General features: G+C 32.0%; 1 protein-coding gene across 1 annotated transcript in view; it reads left to right on the forward strand.

The window, feature by feature from the left end:
* LOC118200957 (kinesin-like protein KIF11) overlaps positions 1-20,235 on the forward strand; it is a 134,347-nt gene that overhangs the window by 38,335 nt on the left and 75,777 nt on the right. The window contains exons 6-9 of the mRNA XM_085814769.1: positions 6,498-6,713; positions 7,088-7,154; positions 7,231-7,309; positions 12,122-12,314. Of these exons, the coding sequence (XP_085670895.1) occupies positions 6,498-6,713; positions 7,088-7,154; positions 7,231-7,309; positions 12,122-12,314 (555 nt within the window). The remainder of the gene's footprint in view (positions 1-6,497; positions 6,714-7,087; positions 7,155-7,230; positions 7,310-12,121; positions 12,315-20,235) is intronic.

A 20,235-nucleotide genomic window follows, 5' to 3' on the forward strand; every position in this document is an offset into this window, starting at 1 on the left:
AATCATTGCCTGGATTTCAAGCTCTTTCACAGTAAGGGATGCTCGACCAATAATTTTGCATAAGCTAGATTTTATGGTTCGTACCATACGCTCCCAAAACCCTCCCCACCATGGACCCCTCTCAATAATAAATTTCCAATTTATGCCTCTAGCAGAAAATAATTCTTTCACAGATGAATCACTCAAAGTTTTAAAAATATGTTTTAGTTCTTTATCAGCTTTTTTAAAAGTCTTGGCATTATCGGAGTACACGGTGGTACACAGTCCTCGGCGAGCTAAAAATCTTCGGAAAGCTAGCAAAAAACTTTCAGTGCTGAGATCAGTTACTATCTCTATATGTAAGGCACGAGTGACCGCACACGTTAACAACAGCATGTAATCTTTACCATGCCTGTCTTTCATAAAAAATGGACCGGCGAAGTCCAACCCGGTCACAGCAAATGGAGGCGACTCTTGGATTCTGTCTGGAGGAAGTGGAGCGATATCCTGTACCCCAGGACGAGCACTATATCGTTTGCATATCACACATTTGCTGATGATAGTCTTAACACGCTGTCTTCCCTTAATGATCCAATATTTGTCTCTGATCTGAGTTAGTGTCGAATTAACTCCAGCATGGAATACCCTTTCCTGCGAGTCCATGATGATCAACTCGGTAAACTTGCATTTTGAGGGTAATAGAATAGGATGTTTTAAATTCTCGTGACAGTCTGCAAATTGAATGCGACCTTTCAACCGAAGAATTCCCTTCTCATCAAGCCTTGGATTAAGGGAGTAGATGGAAGAATCGAGAATTGATTTTTTATTTGATAACTTAATTATTTCCGCTTGATACGATTCTCGTTGCGTAATTTTTACCCAATAATGTTCAGCTGCTTTAATCTCAAAAACACTTAAAGGTCCATTCCTTGTAGACCTTTTCCGAAGCCTCCCAATAAATCTAAATACATAGGCAGTAATTCGAAGTAATTTTCCTAAAGAACTGAATTTTTCTATATGCAAAATTGGGGATTCATTGTTAATTACAGGTGCAGTCAAAATAATACTTTTTCTTAACTCCAACGATTCTGAATTTGGTTTTAATTTCTTTTGTTTTGGAAAGTTTTCAATAGGAAAACGTAACCAGTGTGGCCCATGCCACCACAAATCATTCTTAATTAGTGACCGAGCACTAATTCCTCGAGTTAGTAAATCGGAAGGATTTTGTTTCCCTTCGCAATGGTTCCACAATTTTTTGTTGCATATACTCTGTATTTCTGTAACACGATTGGCGATAAATGGTTTCCAATTATTTGGCGAACCTTTAATCCAAGTAATGGCGATTTCGGAATAACTCCAAAAATAAACATCTTCAATTAAATCACCAAACAATTTTTTCAAATATTTATACATTCGAGCAGCCATGAGTGCTCCCATTAACTCTAAACGAGGAAGCGTGATTGCTCTTAAAGGTGCAACTCTGCATTTCGACATGATAAAGAAAGTTTTAATTTTAGAATCACTCGTACAATATCTGAAATATGCGATGGCCCCATATGCTTTAGGACTAGCGTCCGAAAATAGGTGAAGGCTTATATTTATTGGATCGTCATCAATGAAATTTCTCTGTATCGATATTTCAGTTAAATCATTAAGTTCCTCCCGCCAAATGTTGAATTTGTCCTTAATCTCTGCAGGAAGAACCTCATCCCAGTCAGAACCGGAACACCAGATTTCTTGCATAATAATTTTTGCCCGAATAACAAAGGGTGCAATAAATCCAAATGGATCGTATATTTGGGCGATGCTTTGCAAAAGTTTCCTTTTTGTAGCAAAATCGTTTCCAGTAGAAAAGTCAATTAAATTTTTTAAATTTAACTTTATATCGTCTTCAATGGAATTCCAAATCATGCCTAAGAAATTCGATTCACTAGTTAATTTGTTGTCTGATTCCTTAATCCCATCTGAGACCCATAAATCGTTTAATGCTTTAGAATTAGTTCTTAATTTTCTGAAATTCATCCCAGCATCCTTAAATATATTAACCGCATCTACAGATAACCGATATGCATCTTCAACCGTTCCTGCTCCAAAATATAGGTCATCGACATAGACAGAAGAATTTAACATTTGGAAACTGTCCGGCATTTTATCTTTATATTTTCGAATGTGATATTTTATAGTGGCGGCCAAAATGAAAGGAGATATAGTCAAACCGAAAGCTATGCGACACATTTGCATAATCTTAAAGAAGTCATTATTTTCATTAAACCAAAGAAATTTTAGAAATTTTCTATCGCCTTCAGCAATTTCTATCATCAAAAAGGCTTTTTTAACGTCTCCACAAAACGCTATCTTAAACTTACAAAAATTTAACATAATGTCTAGTATATTTGGATTTAAATTAGGTCCCGATTCAAGGCAGTCATTTAACGAATTCGTGTCCTCTGTCCTTGAGCTAGCATCGTACACAATTCTTACCTTAGTAGTTTTACTAGGTCGTATCACTGCTCGGTGCGGCATAAAATATCCCAAATTTGTATCATTATTTGGACATTCCTCCACAATTCCTTCTAATATCTGGTTCTCAATTATATTTTTATATTCCCGAAAAATCTCCGGAGTTTTACTTAGTTTATTGTGAAGGTTTGCGAATCGTTTCTTAGCTACCTCAAAATTATTTCCTAAATTATTCGGACTGTATTTCCAGATTAAATTTGCCTCATATCTTCCGTTTTTAAACTGCAAATTTCTTTCAAACTGGTCTACTATTTCGCAGTCAATATCGGAATAGTCATCAGAATCATTAATTCCCATATGTTCTAATTCCCCAAAACCTTTTAAATCTTTCAACACAACAGTGTTTGTCATTACCGCTAAATTTTCAGAACAATTTTTGTTTGTTTTATTTTTCTCGATTCCTGCGGCAACCCAACCAAACACAGAACTGACTGCGTACAACCCTTCAGATATTTTAATTCTTTCAGAATAAACTACATTCCAGAATTCATCCCCTCCAATTAATATCTCAACATCTATGTTATTTTTTCTTGCGCAATCGGCGATCTGCAACCCCATATGCTCCATGAAGTCTGCAATTTGTTTACTAGGCACACTGATGGACGCCGAGGAAATAACATCCGAGATCAAACATTCAATTTTTATTTTATTATTTTGTTTCCAATTCTGAATTTCGATTTCAACGACCGGATAGGTATGATTCATTGCCTTCGTCGCACCAAATGAATAAACAGAAAGTTTTTCATAACGGATTGGAGTAAGTTTTAAATGGTCGGCCAATTTTTTCGTTATAAAGGATCTGTGACTGCCTTGATCAAGAATTAATCTAGTTAATTTTGATTTATACTTAGAACAAGCATAAACTGTACAAGTTTGTAATAATATTTCCCTGGCATTACAGTCATTATTATTATCACCTTGAGGAACAGAAGCAATCAATTTTAAGTTTTGAACTTTATTTCTTTCCTCAGAATTCAAAGTCAGAGATTCAGTTGCATTTTCGGAATAACCTTGTTCCAACTTTTTGTTTACAAGGGATTTATTAGTACAAATCGATTCATTGTGATACATACCGCCACATTTATTACATTTAGTTTTATTTCTGCACCTTTCTGATGTATGGAATTTTTTAAAACAAGAAAAGCAGCGGTTTTCGGATCTTAGTTTCTTTAATTTATCAGAAACATTCACTTCGCATTTAAATGACTCGTGCAAATTATCACAAAAGATGCATTTTCGGTTAACTGCAGTATGAAATGCAGCCGTGGGTGTATTTTTTACATATTTTCTAGTTTCATATTTTGATTGGTCGACTCGCGGAGGCACAGGATTTTTCCTTTCGCTTAATACTAGATTTGAAACTTCCCTGCATTCTATTTCCGTTTTAATAAATTGTGTTAATTCCGAAACTTCAACTTTATCTTTCGATCCTCTTTGCCGATTAAATTCCAAAACTAAATCGTCTGGAATTAATTTTAATAATATTGGAATTAATAAATGTCCATATGAGCCAGAAGTTAAAGTTTCCAAATTACGAATCGAAACTTCTAATTCGTCATATAATTTACGTAAAGCCTTTACGTTAGCAGAATTTTTAACAGCTTCTAAATTGAGAATTTTATTCATGAATGAATTAATGATCAGGTCTTTTCGACCATATCTACACAACTATCATAATTACTTTCTGTTAACTCAAAGCCTGACACAACCTTCGAAGCTTGTCCCGTTAAGAATGTTTTTAAGTATACAAATTTTTGTATTTTTGAAAGCGTTTCGTTTTTATGTATCGAATTTTCGAAACTATTCCAAAATTCATTCCATTGTTTGGGGTCTCCCCAAAATTTGTCAATCATTAATTTTGGTAATTTCAGCGTACTACTCCCACTAGAACTGGAACTTACATGCAAAATTCCATTACCACTAGACTGGTTTAAATCAGAACTTTGGGGATTCCTCGCTGGCGGTACTGCGGTAACCGCACCTAGAAACTGCTTAATTTGACTACAAGCAATTATACATTTGTCATTGTATTCTTCGCTTATACTACAATCTTCTTCAATTAAGTTAACATCAATTAACTCTTGTATTTCATCATCAAGCGTTCTTAAATTATTTTTCTTTTTGGTTAATAATTCAAACAATTCTCGTAATTCTTTAATCAAATTTTCCTCCCCTTCAATTTTTAATTTATCTTCAATCACTTTAATTAACCTAGTAACAGACGATCTCAATGTGGAACGTTTACGTTTCAATCTATCTAACTTCTCTTCCATTTTATTTAATTTAAATACACCCACGACAGCAATAATAAATACTTACTAATGTACTACAAATAATCACTAAATAATTAATTTAAGATTTCCCTACCTTTATTTGGAATTCCATTGTCACTTGAATATGAAATATCCATTGAAATCGAAACACTTGGATCGAACACCTAAAATCTTCACAAAGCCTTAATTCCTTACGCCGATGCACCATCTAATAATTTTGTGCATCTCCAAATCAGATGATGGTGGTTCAGTGGGTTTACTAATTTTAACACTTTTACGTTTTAATAATATTTTAATTACTACATACAGAGCGTATTCTTAGGCCGCCGCCTTCAACATGAACAAACTTTATTCTCTTACTAAGCGAGCAACAGCGCCCTCTAGCCTTTTTCTTCAAATTACACAACATGACTAAATACCACAATATTTGCATAGTCAATGATATTTGAGGCTTCCTGATTATGTAATTTTTTTTTCTTCTGCTTTTTATGTTGGACTATAATTTAATGTTAAATCGATCCATACGTAGCCATTTGCTTGTGTGCGTTGTACAAAATGAAACGTAATTTTTTTCTAAATAAATAGGGCCCACCAGTGAGCAAGTGGTTAAAACTACTAAATACTGGTAGTTCAACCTGGCTTGGGTTCAAACCCAGATGAACCGGCTGATTGCATGGTTGGTTTTCGTGGATTTCCTCTATGTAATAATATGAATGAGTTTCTCTCGAAAAGTCTTCAACAAAGGCATCCTTCCTGTTAGGCAGATAGCCAGGGCTTTGCTGTATCAAATAACCCAACCTTATTTACAGCTAAGTGAATTACTCTTAATATGTAGTAGAACAATTATTATTAGAAACAAAAAGTATAATTTTATTTGTATGCATAAAGATGTTTATTACTTTTCATCCGTATGAAGTGCTTAAATTAAATATGAAATACTGTTGCCAATCTGTAATGAATGAATTCTAATAAGAAAATAGGTATGGCTAGTAAATTGATCACATGTATGTCTTTGTCTGTGTCTATGTTTGTTCTCTTTTGAAGCATTTTTATGTTGCTATAGTAAAATGAACTTCTAAACTGTTACATTATTAGTCAACATTATTATTATAATAAAAAGTTAAATGGATAATCTTATCTGTATTAAGAAGCAGAAATGAAATAATTTTAAGATTTTTATTATTTTAAAAGAACTGGCTTATAGAAAGAACTTCTAGGTTCGGCTATATTTACAGGTGCTTGTACAGTTTATTTAAACTGGTTTATATGTATAACTAACTATCATACCCTCCTCCTTTTTTAAATCACCTTAATTTAAATTTTTACATTACTTTTGTACCCTGCATTTAGATTTTATTAATTTTTGTTGTTTAACAGAAAAAATGAATTTGTAAATGTAAAATTTCTTTTACTTGTATTACCACTAATATTTTTAAAGCCATTTTTGAATTCAGCTGTTTTAATTTAAAGGCATATGGCTCATATAGTTTTTGCTCAACTGGAGTTACATAAAAATACTAGAAACATGCTGATTGCTTTCTCAGTAACTAGCATCTTCAATATAAAATGTAACGTTTAATCAGCAAGCAGAGATTCAGATACATTCAGAGTTTTTTTTTTTTTTTTTTTTAATATCAAATATTATTGTTTTTGTAAATAAATATGTTTTTGTATCAAAATTTTACTTTTTTTATAATTAACTCATATTTTTTGTTTTATTTGCAGGGTTCTGTAATTATTCAAGGTTTAGAAGAAATCATGGTGAATAGCAGAGATGAAGTATATGCTATTTTAGAAAAAGGCACATCTCGCAGACAAACAGCTGCAACCATGTTAAATGCTACGTCTAGCCGTAGTCATACTGTTTTTTCAGTAACTGTGCATATAAAAGAAAATACTATTGAAGGAGAAGAACTTTTAAAAACTGGAAAGTTAAATTTGGTAATTATGAAATTTAGATAATAATCATTTAAATTTCTTTGAATTAATGATTGTAGCTAAAAATAAATTATTAATTGTGTTTTATAAAAATTTAATAATTTAGAAAATGTCTGCAAAATCAATTATAAAAATTAGTAGGAAATCTGCAGTAGTAATATTTTTAAATATATACTTTCAAAATTGGACTGCTTTATTTTTGTTCTTAAGATACGGATTAATACAATCAAATAGTAAATATGAAAAATATTATTTACTATTGTATGCAGCATATTTGTGGGAGGATGAACTATGTTCAAAATGTAAAATTTTGTCATTATTTGTTATATATTTTTTCTCACATTTCAGTTACCTTATATACTTAATTTAAATTAAAGGTTGATCTTGCCGGAAGTGAAAATGTTGGACGTTCTGGAGCTGTTGACAAGAGAGCCAGAGAGGCTGGTAATGCTATTCTTGCAACTGAAGTAAAATCTACTTCTTTTTAGGATGAATCTTATAACATTTTTTTATATTTCAGGTAACATAAACCAGAGCCTTTTGACCTTAGGTAGAGTGATAACTGCTTTGACTGAGAAACAGCCACATGTACCTTATAGGTAGTAATCAAATCCTTATTTGATTTCTCGAAATATGATTTGTTCTAAATTTGAATATGCACTTGTAAAATTCTGTCTGTATGAGGTCCAATGAAACTGTATTAGTAAGAGTATAAAGAACAGTAATCTTAACGAGAGAAGCAAAAATATTGGAGTTTTATCAATGCAGTGAAAGTTCTACAATTAAGCTTTTATTTTATTGATAAAGTAATTGAAAAACATGTAAAATGAATGTTTTTTAATTGAAGCTTGAAGATATATAATAACTACAGTTTATCATGTAAATTTCTTTAATTATAAAACAATGATTTGTTGCCTTAAGCCTATTGCTACAAATTGTTGTTTTACAATTAAAATGGTTAAGCATATAGAACTGTTAGCCTTTCTCTATCTTTTACTTCTTTTTCCTTCCCCCCTTTTTTTTTCTATTTTCAGTTTCTGATAATTAAATTTGTACTGTGATATCATGGTTTTCTACATTTCATGATATTAAATGAAATGTAGGAAAAGTTGTATATAATTTAATATTCTATACATGGGAGTCATATGGTATACATCAAATTTTTTAATTAAATTTTCATACTTTCTTTTTGCATAATCTAAAGTTCTGGCATTTTGATTTGATTTTAAATTTTGGCACGATTTAAAGTCTGTATTTTATATAATTTAGCTTTAAAAATTTTTGGTTAAAACTTATGAAAATTTGCATATTGTCTTTAAATGGATCATTTTTAAACAATTAAAAAATTCTTTATTCAAAAGTTTTAGAAATAGATATATGTATTTAAGCAATAAAAACATTTTTCAAAAATTAACAGTAAACTGACAGTATCTGCGTCATTAAATCTAATTTTTTTTTTAAGAATGCAATTTAAAGAAGGATGATAATTGATCATATTTAGAAATATATTTGATAATCTGCAGCTTACTTTCAGGTACTTCACTGTATGCAATTAAGCACACTAAAATTAATTATTTTCTCAAACATTCATCTCACTTTTAAAAATGACCATCTTAGAAAGATGGTAGATGAGAGATATGGATCATCTTACAGAGATGGAGATTTTTTCTTCGGAAGCAAAGGACCGAAAAGTTAGTAATGCAGAATATCTGTTCTCTGCCTTTTTACTGGAGCACAACCTGCCACTGAATGCATCGGATCACGCTGCAGCCTTATTTAAAAAAATGTTTCCCGATAGTGAAATCGCTAAGAAATACTCAAGTACAAGAACCCAAACAGATGCAATTGTTAAAGAAATGGGTTTGAAAAATAAATCTTCAGTTATTGATTGCATTAAAACAGTTCCGTTTGCCCTTTCTACGGATGGAAGCAATAATACCGATTCAAAACTGTATCCAATTGATGTTTCTTTTTTTAATTCAGAGTCTTTAGAAATTGAGTGCAGTTTACTTTCTGTCCCCACTTTAGAAGGACATTTGACAGGCTTTAATATAGCACAGCTAATTATTAAAACTTTAAAAGAAAATGCAGTCCCTCTGGATAATTGCTTAGCACTTGGTGCCGATAATGCACTAGCAATGGTAGGCTTGAAGACTGGTGTTGTAGTCATCTTAAGAAAGAAAAATTCAGATTTTCAAATTATGAGGTGCCCTTGTCACCTCTTAAATTTAGCAGCTGAAAAAGGGGCAGCTTCTTTACCAATAAATGTGGATGAACACATTGTTGATATTTATTATTATCTTGAAAGGAGTTCTAAAAGAAAGGGAAAATTGAAACAGTTCCAACAGCTGTATAACAGCAGTTTACAATTAGAAAACTTGGATGAAGTTATAAAATCAACTAGGATTGACATCCAGTGGAGTTTAATTGGAAAACTGAAAGGTGCTGATAGAATTTTAAAATATAGTAAACTGTCTAGGATTATGTTGGCCATCTTGACAGTTCCCCATAGTAACGCAGAGTGTGAGAGGATTTTCAGTGTTGTTGCAAAACCAAGGACTAAATTTAGATCTAATATTAGTGATGACACATTAGAAAAACTTTTATTAGCAAAAGCAGGCCTACGTGGCAATTGCTATGAACAAAATTATGAAGTGTCTTTTTAAAGAAAGCAAAATCTGCCACTTATAACATTTGTACGAATACTGATTAAAGTGTCTTTTGTTGTTGTTGTTGTTGTTTTCTTAAACGATGCAAGTAATAAAAATGCTTTTTATGTGTAAGGTATTTTTGTGTTGCTTGCATTTAAGAATTAGTTACTATTTAAAGTTAATTCATTATTAAAAACTATAGTTTTATAATTTAAAAAGTCTTTTTAACATTGTGAAAAATCTCCTGATTTTTTATTGTCATAGGTTGGCAAGTATGATATTATAATACCATGGGACATTTGTTATGGCCTTCATTTCCATTCGCCTTGATTAATTCAGGTGCTTATACAAAAATATTCTGTTAAACCATCTGTAACAATTTGATTCTGTACCAGTATTTGTTGACTCGGAGCAGGCTTGTAAGATGTATAGTTACAATTATTTCTTTTACCTACTCTTTGAAATTATTCTGTTTCATTGGAAAAGAGCATTCAGATCTGTATCAATGTAAAATATTGGCCTATCAAATATTAGTATATCAATTGAAATATTAACATTCATCAGTAAACACAATATATAGTTGTAGTTGTAGAGGATTTGAAGAATTGCAGTATAAATTATTTGCATATTTAAAATTATCTGAAATGTATCAAACTTTGCAAATTTTTTAATACTAATGATTATTTTTCATTAGCAACTGAAAAGTGTGGAAGCTCTATAAAAAATTTAATGTCGTATTGATCCAAGTATAAAGTGATGTTTCTCCTGTGAAAATGTGAATTTTCTTTCTTTGTAAAAACAAAGTCCATTTTATATGTGCATCTTAAATTTATATTTATAAAGTACAATAAAGTAAATATCACTTATCCTTTTACTTTTTACTATTAATGAGTAATTAAGTGACCAAAGCTGGAAAATAGTAATAGTTTGCCATAGGGCTTTCTTCCTGAAAACAGAGCAAACCGACTGCATGAAGTTCTGTGATTTTCCTTATTTTTAGTATTAAATGTTTAGTAGTGTGGGTTACCAGATGTCTTTTGGTTCTTGATTGTGACTTTAGTAGTGTGGGTTACCAAATACCACCAAAGAGAATTTGGTTGAGAAGAGAAGAATCTTGGTCGTGACTTTTAATTATTATTATTATTATTTTTTTAACTATACTATAGACATTGAATAAACTGATTTTGTCTACAGTATATTATAGAGGTGTACAATCTGCTTGCAAATAGCGATCCAATAAAACTGAGCTGTTATTGGAAGCATCCAGGAAAACTGGATTCCTGTTTAGAGAAGGAAGGAATGTTTCTCTTCTATAATGGGAATGAATTTAATTTGTATAATTTCTTTACTTTTGGAACATTTTTTAATTCTAGAATTCTAATGTTAGTTTTATGTAGAAAAGGGAATCTTAAAACTGTAGTTGAAAGAAATTAGAACAGGAAATTGGCGATTCATTTCTTCAGTCCCACTCCTTGTTCAGTTCTTTTTGCTCTTCACTCCATTCTCGCATGCCATTCTTGATTCATTCCTTGTTCCCAGTCTTAATCATCAAGGTTACTGATAGTAAATGGTGTTTTGAAGATTCAGTTTAGTGAGCAAACTGCTTTGATCTCTGATCATGTGGAAGAATTGTTTTTGCCCGCTCAAGTACATAATTTATTTAATATATACATGAAGAAGTAATTTAACATTAATCTGTATTTATGATTTTATTTAATACAATTTTTAAGCAATTTATTTAAGATTATTAACAAGTAGCATATCCGTGCTGCTACCTGTGAATATTCAAATTTTAACATAATCCCAATTTTACTTTTTGGTTGTCTTAGTTCAGCAGTTGCAGTTCTTTTCAGTATTTTTAACCTCAAAACTTTTATTTACTGTTGTGCCAAATACTGCCTATTATTCACTCTACCTGCATTATTCTTCTGCTCTGTGAAGAGGAGTTTATCAATCTCCATGATTTTGTCAGATATTGTGCTAAGAAACATATCTACTTAAAGTTATTCAAGGTATTTAAGATGAAGTACTAAGTTCATTTATTATATTTCTCAGTAGAATTATCTGCAACATATCAACTTCATATTTCTCAGGCTATCATATGTGCCTTTAATTTTCTTTGTAAAAAAAATTCAAAAATCAGGGTCATTTTATAGCCATGCCAATATGTCCTGCTGAGATAAAAAGATATCAGTTTATTTTTAACTGGTTAGTTAAAGAGACTAAGAATGTTTTTCTTTAAACATGCAATTATTTTCTCAGAAAGCTGGCTATTCTTATTGTTAAAGATTTCTGTTAAGAAACAGTGTTATAGCAAAATGCTTCTATTGTAACTATATAGCATAAAAATATAAAATATTTTCTTGAATAATGATATGTGTTTATATTAGAAGTAGAATATTTTTCTTACTTTGCTAAAAAGCATAAAAACATTTATAAAATGCATGCATATTTTTAGTGGTGCACACATGCATTTATTAAAATTTTATTAATGCTTATTTTTCATATTGAAAGCTATGTGCTATTTTTAATGTTATAAGTGCTCTTGCATTTAAAAAGTATATTTCTTATGTTATTTTGTGGTTCAGATTGTAAATGTACACAAATATTTTTCTAATTCAAAGACTGAGGAGATAATATAGTAAAGTGCAGATTTTGGAGGCTTTCATTCAATTAACCTTATAACTGTTACTTGGAAAGGAAGGCTGTATTTTGCATAATATTATAAATTATGTAATACTTCTGTTTTTATTTACTTAGGGAAAGTAAGCTAACTAGACTACTTCAAGACTCTCTTGGTGGGCATACAAAAACATCTATCATTGCTACTATATCTCCTGCATCATGTAATATTGATGAAACAATAAGCACTTTGGACTATGCTACAAAGGCAAAGAGTATAACAATAAAGCCTGAAGTGAACCAAAAAATGACAAAAAGAGCTCTTATTCGTGTAAGTATAATTAGTTTTGTATGCACATCTCTTTTGGCTATTGTTATAAATATGTAAATTAACTGTATAATTTAGTTTAATAAATAGATAGATTTTCACAAAAGTTGCAAAAAGGAGACTATTGTAAATGCAAAAAATATTCAGTCTGTTTGAAAATAAAATTGTGATGGTGATGAATAATAATAGAGAAGAGTTAAGTAAATTTAAAATGTTAGCTTAAAATATTTCTTCTCTCTGTGATTGAATTGATGCAGTTTTAATATGTCAGGTGACAACTTTATTTTAAGTTTTAAAGTCATTAATAATAATATATACACTGCAGCAGTGATTTTTAATGTCACAGGAACTTAAGGTGAATGTATATATACGTAATATATTCAGGAGTAGGAATTTGGATGGTGTAGTGTTGATCCATAATGACCAGGAAATTGGAGGCGAAGGCAGTTAAATCTTCAGTTTTATTTTCAACAACATGTTACGGCTACACACAAGTCAACACATTAAATGTGCCTGTTCCAAAAGGCTTACATTTTTGATAACTTTATAGCAAGAAAGCTGCAGCAGACAGACAGACAGACAGCAGTCTAGCTAGGCCCAAGCATCGAAAGCAAGTGTGTTATGTTCAGGATGAAATCTTAAGTCAAACTGAGTTAGTTTTGGTTCTCAAAGCATTTTGGTTGGATAGTTAATATTGCTGTGAAATTCTATTGGCTAGTTTAGTTTTAGTTCCATTTACATCATCATAATTATGTAAGAATCATATGGCATAGAATAGTCTCGAAATGACACAGTGCAGAGAGGGGTTACTATTTTTAGAATAGGGAAGGGAAATTTATGTTGCTAATTGAATCTTTTAACATATTCTTTTATTTTTCGTACATATGACTGTATTTTTCATATGGTCTGTCTGCCCTTTAAGAAGAAAAAGGCGTAGCGACAGAGAAGCCTTTTTAAAGAAAACGTGTTTAAAGCCCTAGCAATTGGGAAAAAAAAAAAAAATAATAAATAAATCATAACATTTTGATCCTGTAAAGTATAATTTATAAATATCATTTTTTTAAACAAATTTTGCTGTGATTTTTTATTTAAGCAAACTAATGGGAATTTTATTTTGAACATTATATTTTACACATTTCTGTGACTGAAAAATGCAAAACAGTAATATGATTGTTTCTCCTTATAGTGTTTACCATTGCAGGTTCCTTTTTTCTTTTAATTTAAAATAAAGCTCTTAGTACAAATTAAATATGCAAAACTTTTAAAGAACTTCCTTTATACTGAAAATTGGTGATTTTTTTAAAAAGTGCAATTTATCTAGGTTAATGGTTTTAAAGGACATCCTTTTAAGGAGAAGGTATAATAAATAGTAATTTAGAAAACATCAGTTCATTTTATTGCTTGTTCTTAATCTTTTTGTAATACCGTCATATGAAAATATCATATTCAATTTCATTTAAGGTACAGATAATGATAATTATTCTTCATTATTTGCCAATGAGGCATTTTCTTTAGCAAGTTTTCATAGTTATGATTGCTGCAGATCAAGAATTTGCTCAACCCTTGCAGAAAAGTGTACAATTTTCTTGTCCCTATATGTTAGAATGGGGGGGGGGGACTGATACATTGTTAAACATTTAAATTTAGGGTAACAAAGATTAATTACATGAATATAATTCATGCAAAAATTTTCTCATTTCAAGAAATTAATCCAAATCTGAGTGTGCCTCAATTTTATTGTGTATGCCAAAGCAAAGCAGAATCTGACAAATGAACCAGCATGTGAGTTCACAAGCTTAAAGAATAATACATCATGAAAATAATACTTAATAATAATTATATACTCATTAACACTTAAATTTTCTCAGGCTGAAATAAAAAAATCTGATGTGTACACACGACTTCCTTGTATGGAATATTAAATTATATACATCTTTTGCTGCATTTCATTTAAACGTAATTCCTCTAATTTCATTAGAGATATATTTCTCATTCAATTAATTCAGTTCTTACATTGCAACAAGGCAAAAAATGTAAAAAGAGAAAAGTCTGTAAGTTTACAGATTTTATATTATGCCCAAAGGGGCTTTTTTTTAATGCTTTGGGTGTTACCTTTATTTCTTAAATATCACGTTCTTTACATTTGAACAATAAAATTCAATTCAACAGCAGTATCAAAAAAAAAAAAAAAAAAAAAAAAATACACACTAAAGAATAATTGTGATTCTCGCATGAAGACCATGTTGTCCAAGTTTTTCTAATTTTTATTCACAGCACATCTCAAACATAAGCATATTAGACTGAAATATAATCCAAGTATAATTAATCAGATAATCTGAGAAAAGGAATAGACTAACCTAGTTGGCAAAAAATATCCGTTACATTCCGAATTCTCAGTATTTATTTAGATAAACATTTATCGCAAGGCCTGCCAGGAAAGAGCTATCAAATGATCGCCAGAGATCACTTTATCATTTTATTTTCAACAATTTCGGAAGTGAATCGACCCAAAATGCTGAAAGGAATTACTAGCCCTTTTGGCAAATTGCTCCTTTGGGCTAATGCAAAAATAAGCAATTTCAGCTAGCGGGCAAGAAGACAGATTTTTCAATGCACAAAACTAAAAGCTTACTGTTGCGTTTTTCTTTTCAGACACCAGTTGTTACGTTATTTTCTTCCTTCACGTTCTTACGGGGTTCGTAGATTTGGAGTGAATAGTGACGACACTCGATGAAGTAACGAAACACACTTTATTTAGCCAATATTGAATCAGGACAGCTCCAAATTCACATTTTACAGTCATCGAAGATCTGCTGTATACACTCGCTGGAACAATCAGCGACACAGCCTTCAGGTCATCAGGCTATAACGGTGGAGACAGCTTCACTGCAAAGCGCCAGAGTACAGCTCCCGACTTTGCTCGGTCGTTCTCGGAACTCCACGCTACAACTAGCTATGCACTCGGCGACACACAGAGCACAGCTCCCGACTCTTCGGTTCAGTCGTTCCCAGAGTTCAACACGCTCTCTGGGCGATGCACTAACCGCGATACTCGAAGATACTCTTTCGATGCACTCGACGACCAACTTGGCGCTAGACTTCGAGACACTCGCTCAATGACTGACTATCAGCTCGCTAGATGAGGGACACGCACTCGATACTAACTAACTCTCCGCGTACCAGACGAGGCACTCTGACTTGCCCTTTCGATGAAGCACACTCTGACGGCGGACCAGCAGGGCTTATATAGCTTTCGGATTGTATTTGAGAACATTCTGGGCCAAACCGGTAAGAATTCGGTACAGAAGGTTCTCCATCCGTGCATGGCATATTGCCAAATGCGACAACCTGGCCTTCCCTTGCCATTTTATGGCAACCCTAAAACTGCTTTGCGAGGAAGCTATCTCACCGCGCCTGTACATTTCGTAACATTACTTTTCATTCCACTTAATAAAAAGACACTATTTTGCTATGTTTCAAATGTAAACAAATATGGCTGCTATGGTTAAAAAAAAAAAAAAATAGGCTTAGCCGCACTTAAACAACTTTTAAATTGTTGATAATCCTACAACTATTGCATGCAGATTAACTAAAGGCATAAAAACCTTAACCAGAAGATAAGAACAACATAATTCAATCTTTTTTAAAGCAAAAAATGCAGAATTTATCAATATATAAGGGGGGAACTGAGTTCACGGAGTCGAGTAACAGAGTTGGTGTGTATATATATTTATATATTTTTCATGCTGCTTGCAACCAAAAAAGGGAGGTGCACAATTAGATGTTATAGGAGCTTTTCAACAAAATTTAAACGTTTTGTGACTACTTGTTTTGGAGTTATGGAAGATATATACATACAGTGCGCAAAAAAAAAGGGGGGACAGTTCTATATCTCCCATTCTACTGTGCTGATTGACGGAATTCAAATTGCGTTCTTCACGTTTCGAAAGCGCGGCTTAGGATATATATTAGATTTATATATAACTCTATTCTAACATAGTTATTTCGACAAAAAATCGGACTTTTTCTGAAATAACATACCAATTTTTTTCTATATTTTGATTCTATGCCTCAAATATGAAATTTGGTAAAATTTGGTCCAAAATTTACGGAGAAATTCACAAATTTATGTTGGTGTTTTTTTCAATTTGTACCAAGAATAGTTCACTTGGCGAACTTCTTAATATATGGCAACCTATATTCCTTTCCCACGAGTGGAAAAAAGTCACAATCGTTCCCTTTTCCAAATATTCTTTATATTATATTTTTAATTATAATTGTTATTATTTCAAGTAATTTTTTTCTTTTTCAAATTTCATTTTAATTGTTTAAGTTGCATGGTTTCTTTCGAATAACTGTTTTAAAAATTTCTATTTACCCATTCGAACTGCGTATATGAAGATGCATCCTTTATTTTTTTTCAAATAGTTTTCTTTATATATATATTTTTGTCATAGTTATTATTTTAGGTAATTTTTAAATTTTTAGACCTTTTATTTTAATTTTTTGTGTTGCATTGTCTCTTCAAGTAATTGTTTTAAAATTTTCTATTTATTCATTCAAACTGAACATTTTAAATATATTTATTAATATAAATTTTCCAGGATTTTATTTTATTTAATTGAATTGCGTTTCTTTTGGAAGAACACTTTATGTCCCAGACTACAATGCATCTGAAAACTGAATATATTAAAAGAGAAAATACAGTAAAGCACAGTTAACACGCTTTTCAATATTCTGTTTAAAAAGGATATATAAATGAGAAAGATGTATAACCGACATTTTAACTTGCATATATTGCTTTAAATAGCTGTAGAGACATTAGGTACTTTTTGGAAGCAGAGGAGATGAAAACTTAGCAACGGCTTCGCCGGGAATCGAACCGTGGACCTCTCAATTACGCCCTGAGTGTGCTGACCACTACACCACGAAGGGCCGCTAAGAAGGCGGGAGAAGTATATTATATAGCTTTAACATTGTGCTTATTGCTTTACACAATTTTATCATTCTACATTTAGTTTCTTAACATGTTATTCATATTTTAGTTAAATATTTTATTTTTGAAATCGCAAGAATCAAATATTATAAGATTAAAAAGTTTTACATTAAAAAAAATATATTAAATTATATGCAAAAATTTATTTTTTTCTTCTTAATGGCTCGCTTTTTTACTTCAGGCATTCTGCAAGTATATTAAAAAGCATCCAACTTTTCGAAACATCTTTGTATTTCTGACATTCATTTTAAATAAAGTTATCACCTTCCATTTCATAAAGCCTGATCCACAAACATCCGAGCGGAAAAGTTGCTGAACGGCGGTAGTTAGATCCGGGGTTCGAATCCCGGCGAACGGGCTGGTTGCATGGGCGTTTTCGTGGTTTTTCTCATTGTATGCCAGCTGGTTTCTTTTAGAAAGTTCTTGACGAAGGCATCCTTCCTTTTAGGCAGATAGCCCTGCTTTGCCGTAATTTAATAATCCATTTCATCAGTATTTGGTCAGAGCCTGTATTAGTCTTTAGTGGCTAAGCATTTTTAAGGCATGGGATGAAAGGAAAGACTAGTTTCATCAAAAGGGAAAACACCTTTAGATGATATCCATATACGTTTTAGAGACATTAGGATTTTTGGAAGCGGGAGACTTGAAAAATGAGCAATGCCCTCGCCCTGAATCGAACCACGAACCTCTCGGATACGGGCTGAGACCCCTACACCACGAAGGCTTGAGAAATACCTTATATACTCCCCCCTTAAAGGGGGATTAGGGTACCCAGTCACCAAATCATGATGGTGAAGAATCATCATTCACCACCTTTTAGTTCGGGTGCCACTGTAGAGACATTAAGTTTTTTTGGGGGGGAAGCAGAGGAAATGAAAAATGAGCAATGCCCTTGCTGGGAATCGAACCATGGACCTCATGAATACGCAACGAGCCTGCAGACCACTGCACCACGAATGCAAGCTAAGAAGGCAGGGGCGGGAGTAATACTTTATAACGTCACTGGATAAATTCCTGATTCTTCAAATAATTTGACTGAGAAATCATGGGATGTTCTGTTTATGATACGATATCATGTTCTATGATGTAATTTAAATTTATACAACCCTATAGTCGCAAACCAGTCGCTCTTCAATTTAATCTGCAATGATATGGTTTTTGTCTTTTCTGTTAGTACCAACTCAATTGCTGCTATTTGCTGGCATACACGTCCAAGTGTTTTCTCTTTGAACACTCAACTTCCTTGAAGTAGATTCCCCTTTAAATTTTCTCCCCCCCCCTCAGTTTCCTTCATTACTTCTACATTTGTTTTCAGTGCTCAAAGAAAATTAAGATTTTTCGATTTTTACACTTCCATAAATTTTGTATTCCTATCATTTTTTTAAAAAATATCAATTGCATCAAATGCAAGTTTAAAGCAAAGTCCAAACGATAATTATTTGAATCAAAAGATTTTTGTTAAATAACAAAGAAATAACCCACTCCAGCAGCACTCATCCTGTACCACGGAGTGGCCCGATTTTTAATATGGAGTGCAAACAATCTAAATCACATTATTTAGAGTTTTTAAGTCTAATAATTTCTATATTAAAGAACATGTTTTTTTATATAATCTACAACACGAGACAAAATTACTATTTAAAACATTCTTTCTACAGAGGCTGTTCACACATTTTTTAGACGATGTATATTGTATTCACAAAACTAAATTACATAAAATTCTTGTGTTTTAAAGGTTCTATTTGACATCCCTTATTCTGAACTATCTTTCGACACCGCAATTTCCATAATAATAATGCATTTTGAAGTGGCAGAAGAGGTATTCTATCCCATTCCTCCCGAACAGCTTTCCAGAGCCCTGTTAGGGTTTTGGGACAACGTTTGGATAGTGCAGTTTTTAAAAGTCCGAAAGCACAAAAATCCATAGGTGACACATCAGAAGATTTAGTAGGGATATCAGTGAAAGGTATGGCCTTGATATCAGATTTTTGTTCCATTTCTTTTAGGAAATTTACAGTGGATTTTGATGTGTGACTGCTAGCTTTGTCCTGATGGAGTCTCACAGATTGATGGTACTGTGGGAAAAGCGATGGTATTTCATTCAGAAAAATTGGCGATAAAATAGGTTCCTGATAGTATTTGGAGTTAATCTTGACATTTTTTTGCACTCTCTTTATTTTTAACTTGCCATTATAAGAAAAACCAGCAACAATCATGAATCCTTTAGAAAAACTTTTTTTCGATTCTTTGAACCATGTACTTAAATTTTTTTCTCCCCTTTTATGATAATAAATGGCTCTTTTTTTGTTACAGTCATTTAAATACACCCATGCTTCATCTATTGTGACAATTGTTTTCCATTTTTCTTTGGATAAGTGTTTCTCATATAGAATTCTGCAGCGTGCCCTGCGTTGAGCGATATGCTTTGGAAGAAGACGATGCACATTGCATTTTTTTTGCTTTCTTAAGATTTAAATCAATGTTTATCGTTTTGTTTACAGTGGACACCGAGCATTTTAATGATTTTGCAACTGTCCTTTGACCAGGGGGATTTTCTTTTAACATTAACCTTCTAAATCCGGGCCGAAATTCTCATAATATAGCCTTCAGACCGGCGCGATCCGAAAGAGTTTTGCCCCCTCTTTGACATTTTCCTAATGAGAAAAGTCGTTACTCCCCTCCATAGTTGCATTAAAATTTACATGTTTGTCGGACGCTGTCCCACAGTAGATGGGTTGCTAGATTTGTGATTTTTTCGATGATTATTTTGCTTTCATTTAAATGAAGTTCTAAATAAATAGTGCATCGGATATGCATATCCATTGCACTATTTATTTAGAACAAAATGCATGCAATGTTTATATTTCACTCACTATTTCTGATCAATCTCGGCAATAATTTGTGAATTTTATAACTTTGTTTTCACAC

This window comes from Stegodyphus dumicola, chromosome 4 (assembly GCF_044657685.1).
Source record: "Stegodyphus dumicola isolate Sdum_Otavi_A_Nest chromosome 4, ASM4465768v1".
In the NCBI taxonomy this organism is placed as follows: Eukaryota; Metazoa; Arthropoda; class Arachnida; order Araneae; family Eresidae; genus Stegodyphus; species Stegodyphus dumicola.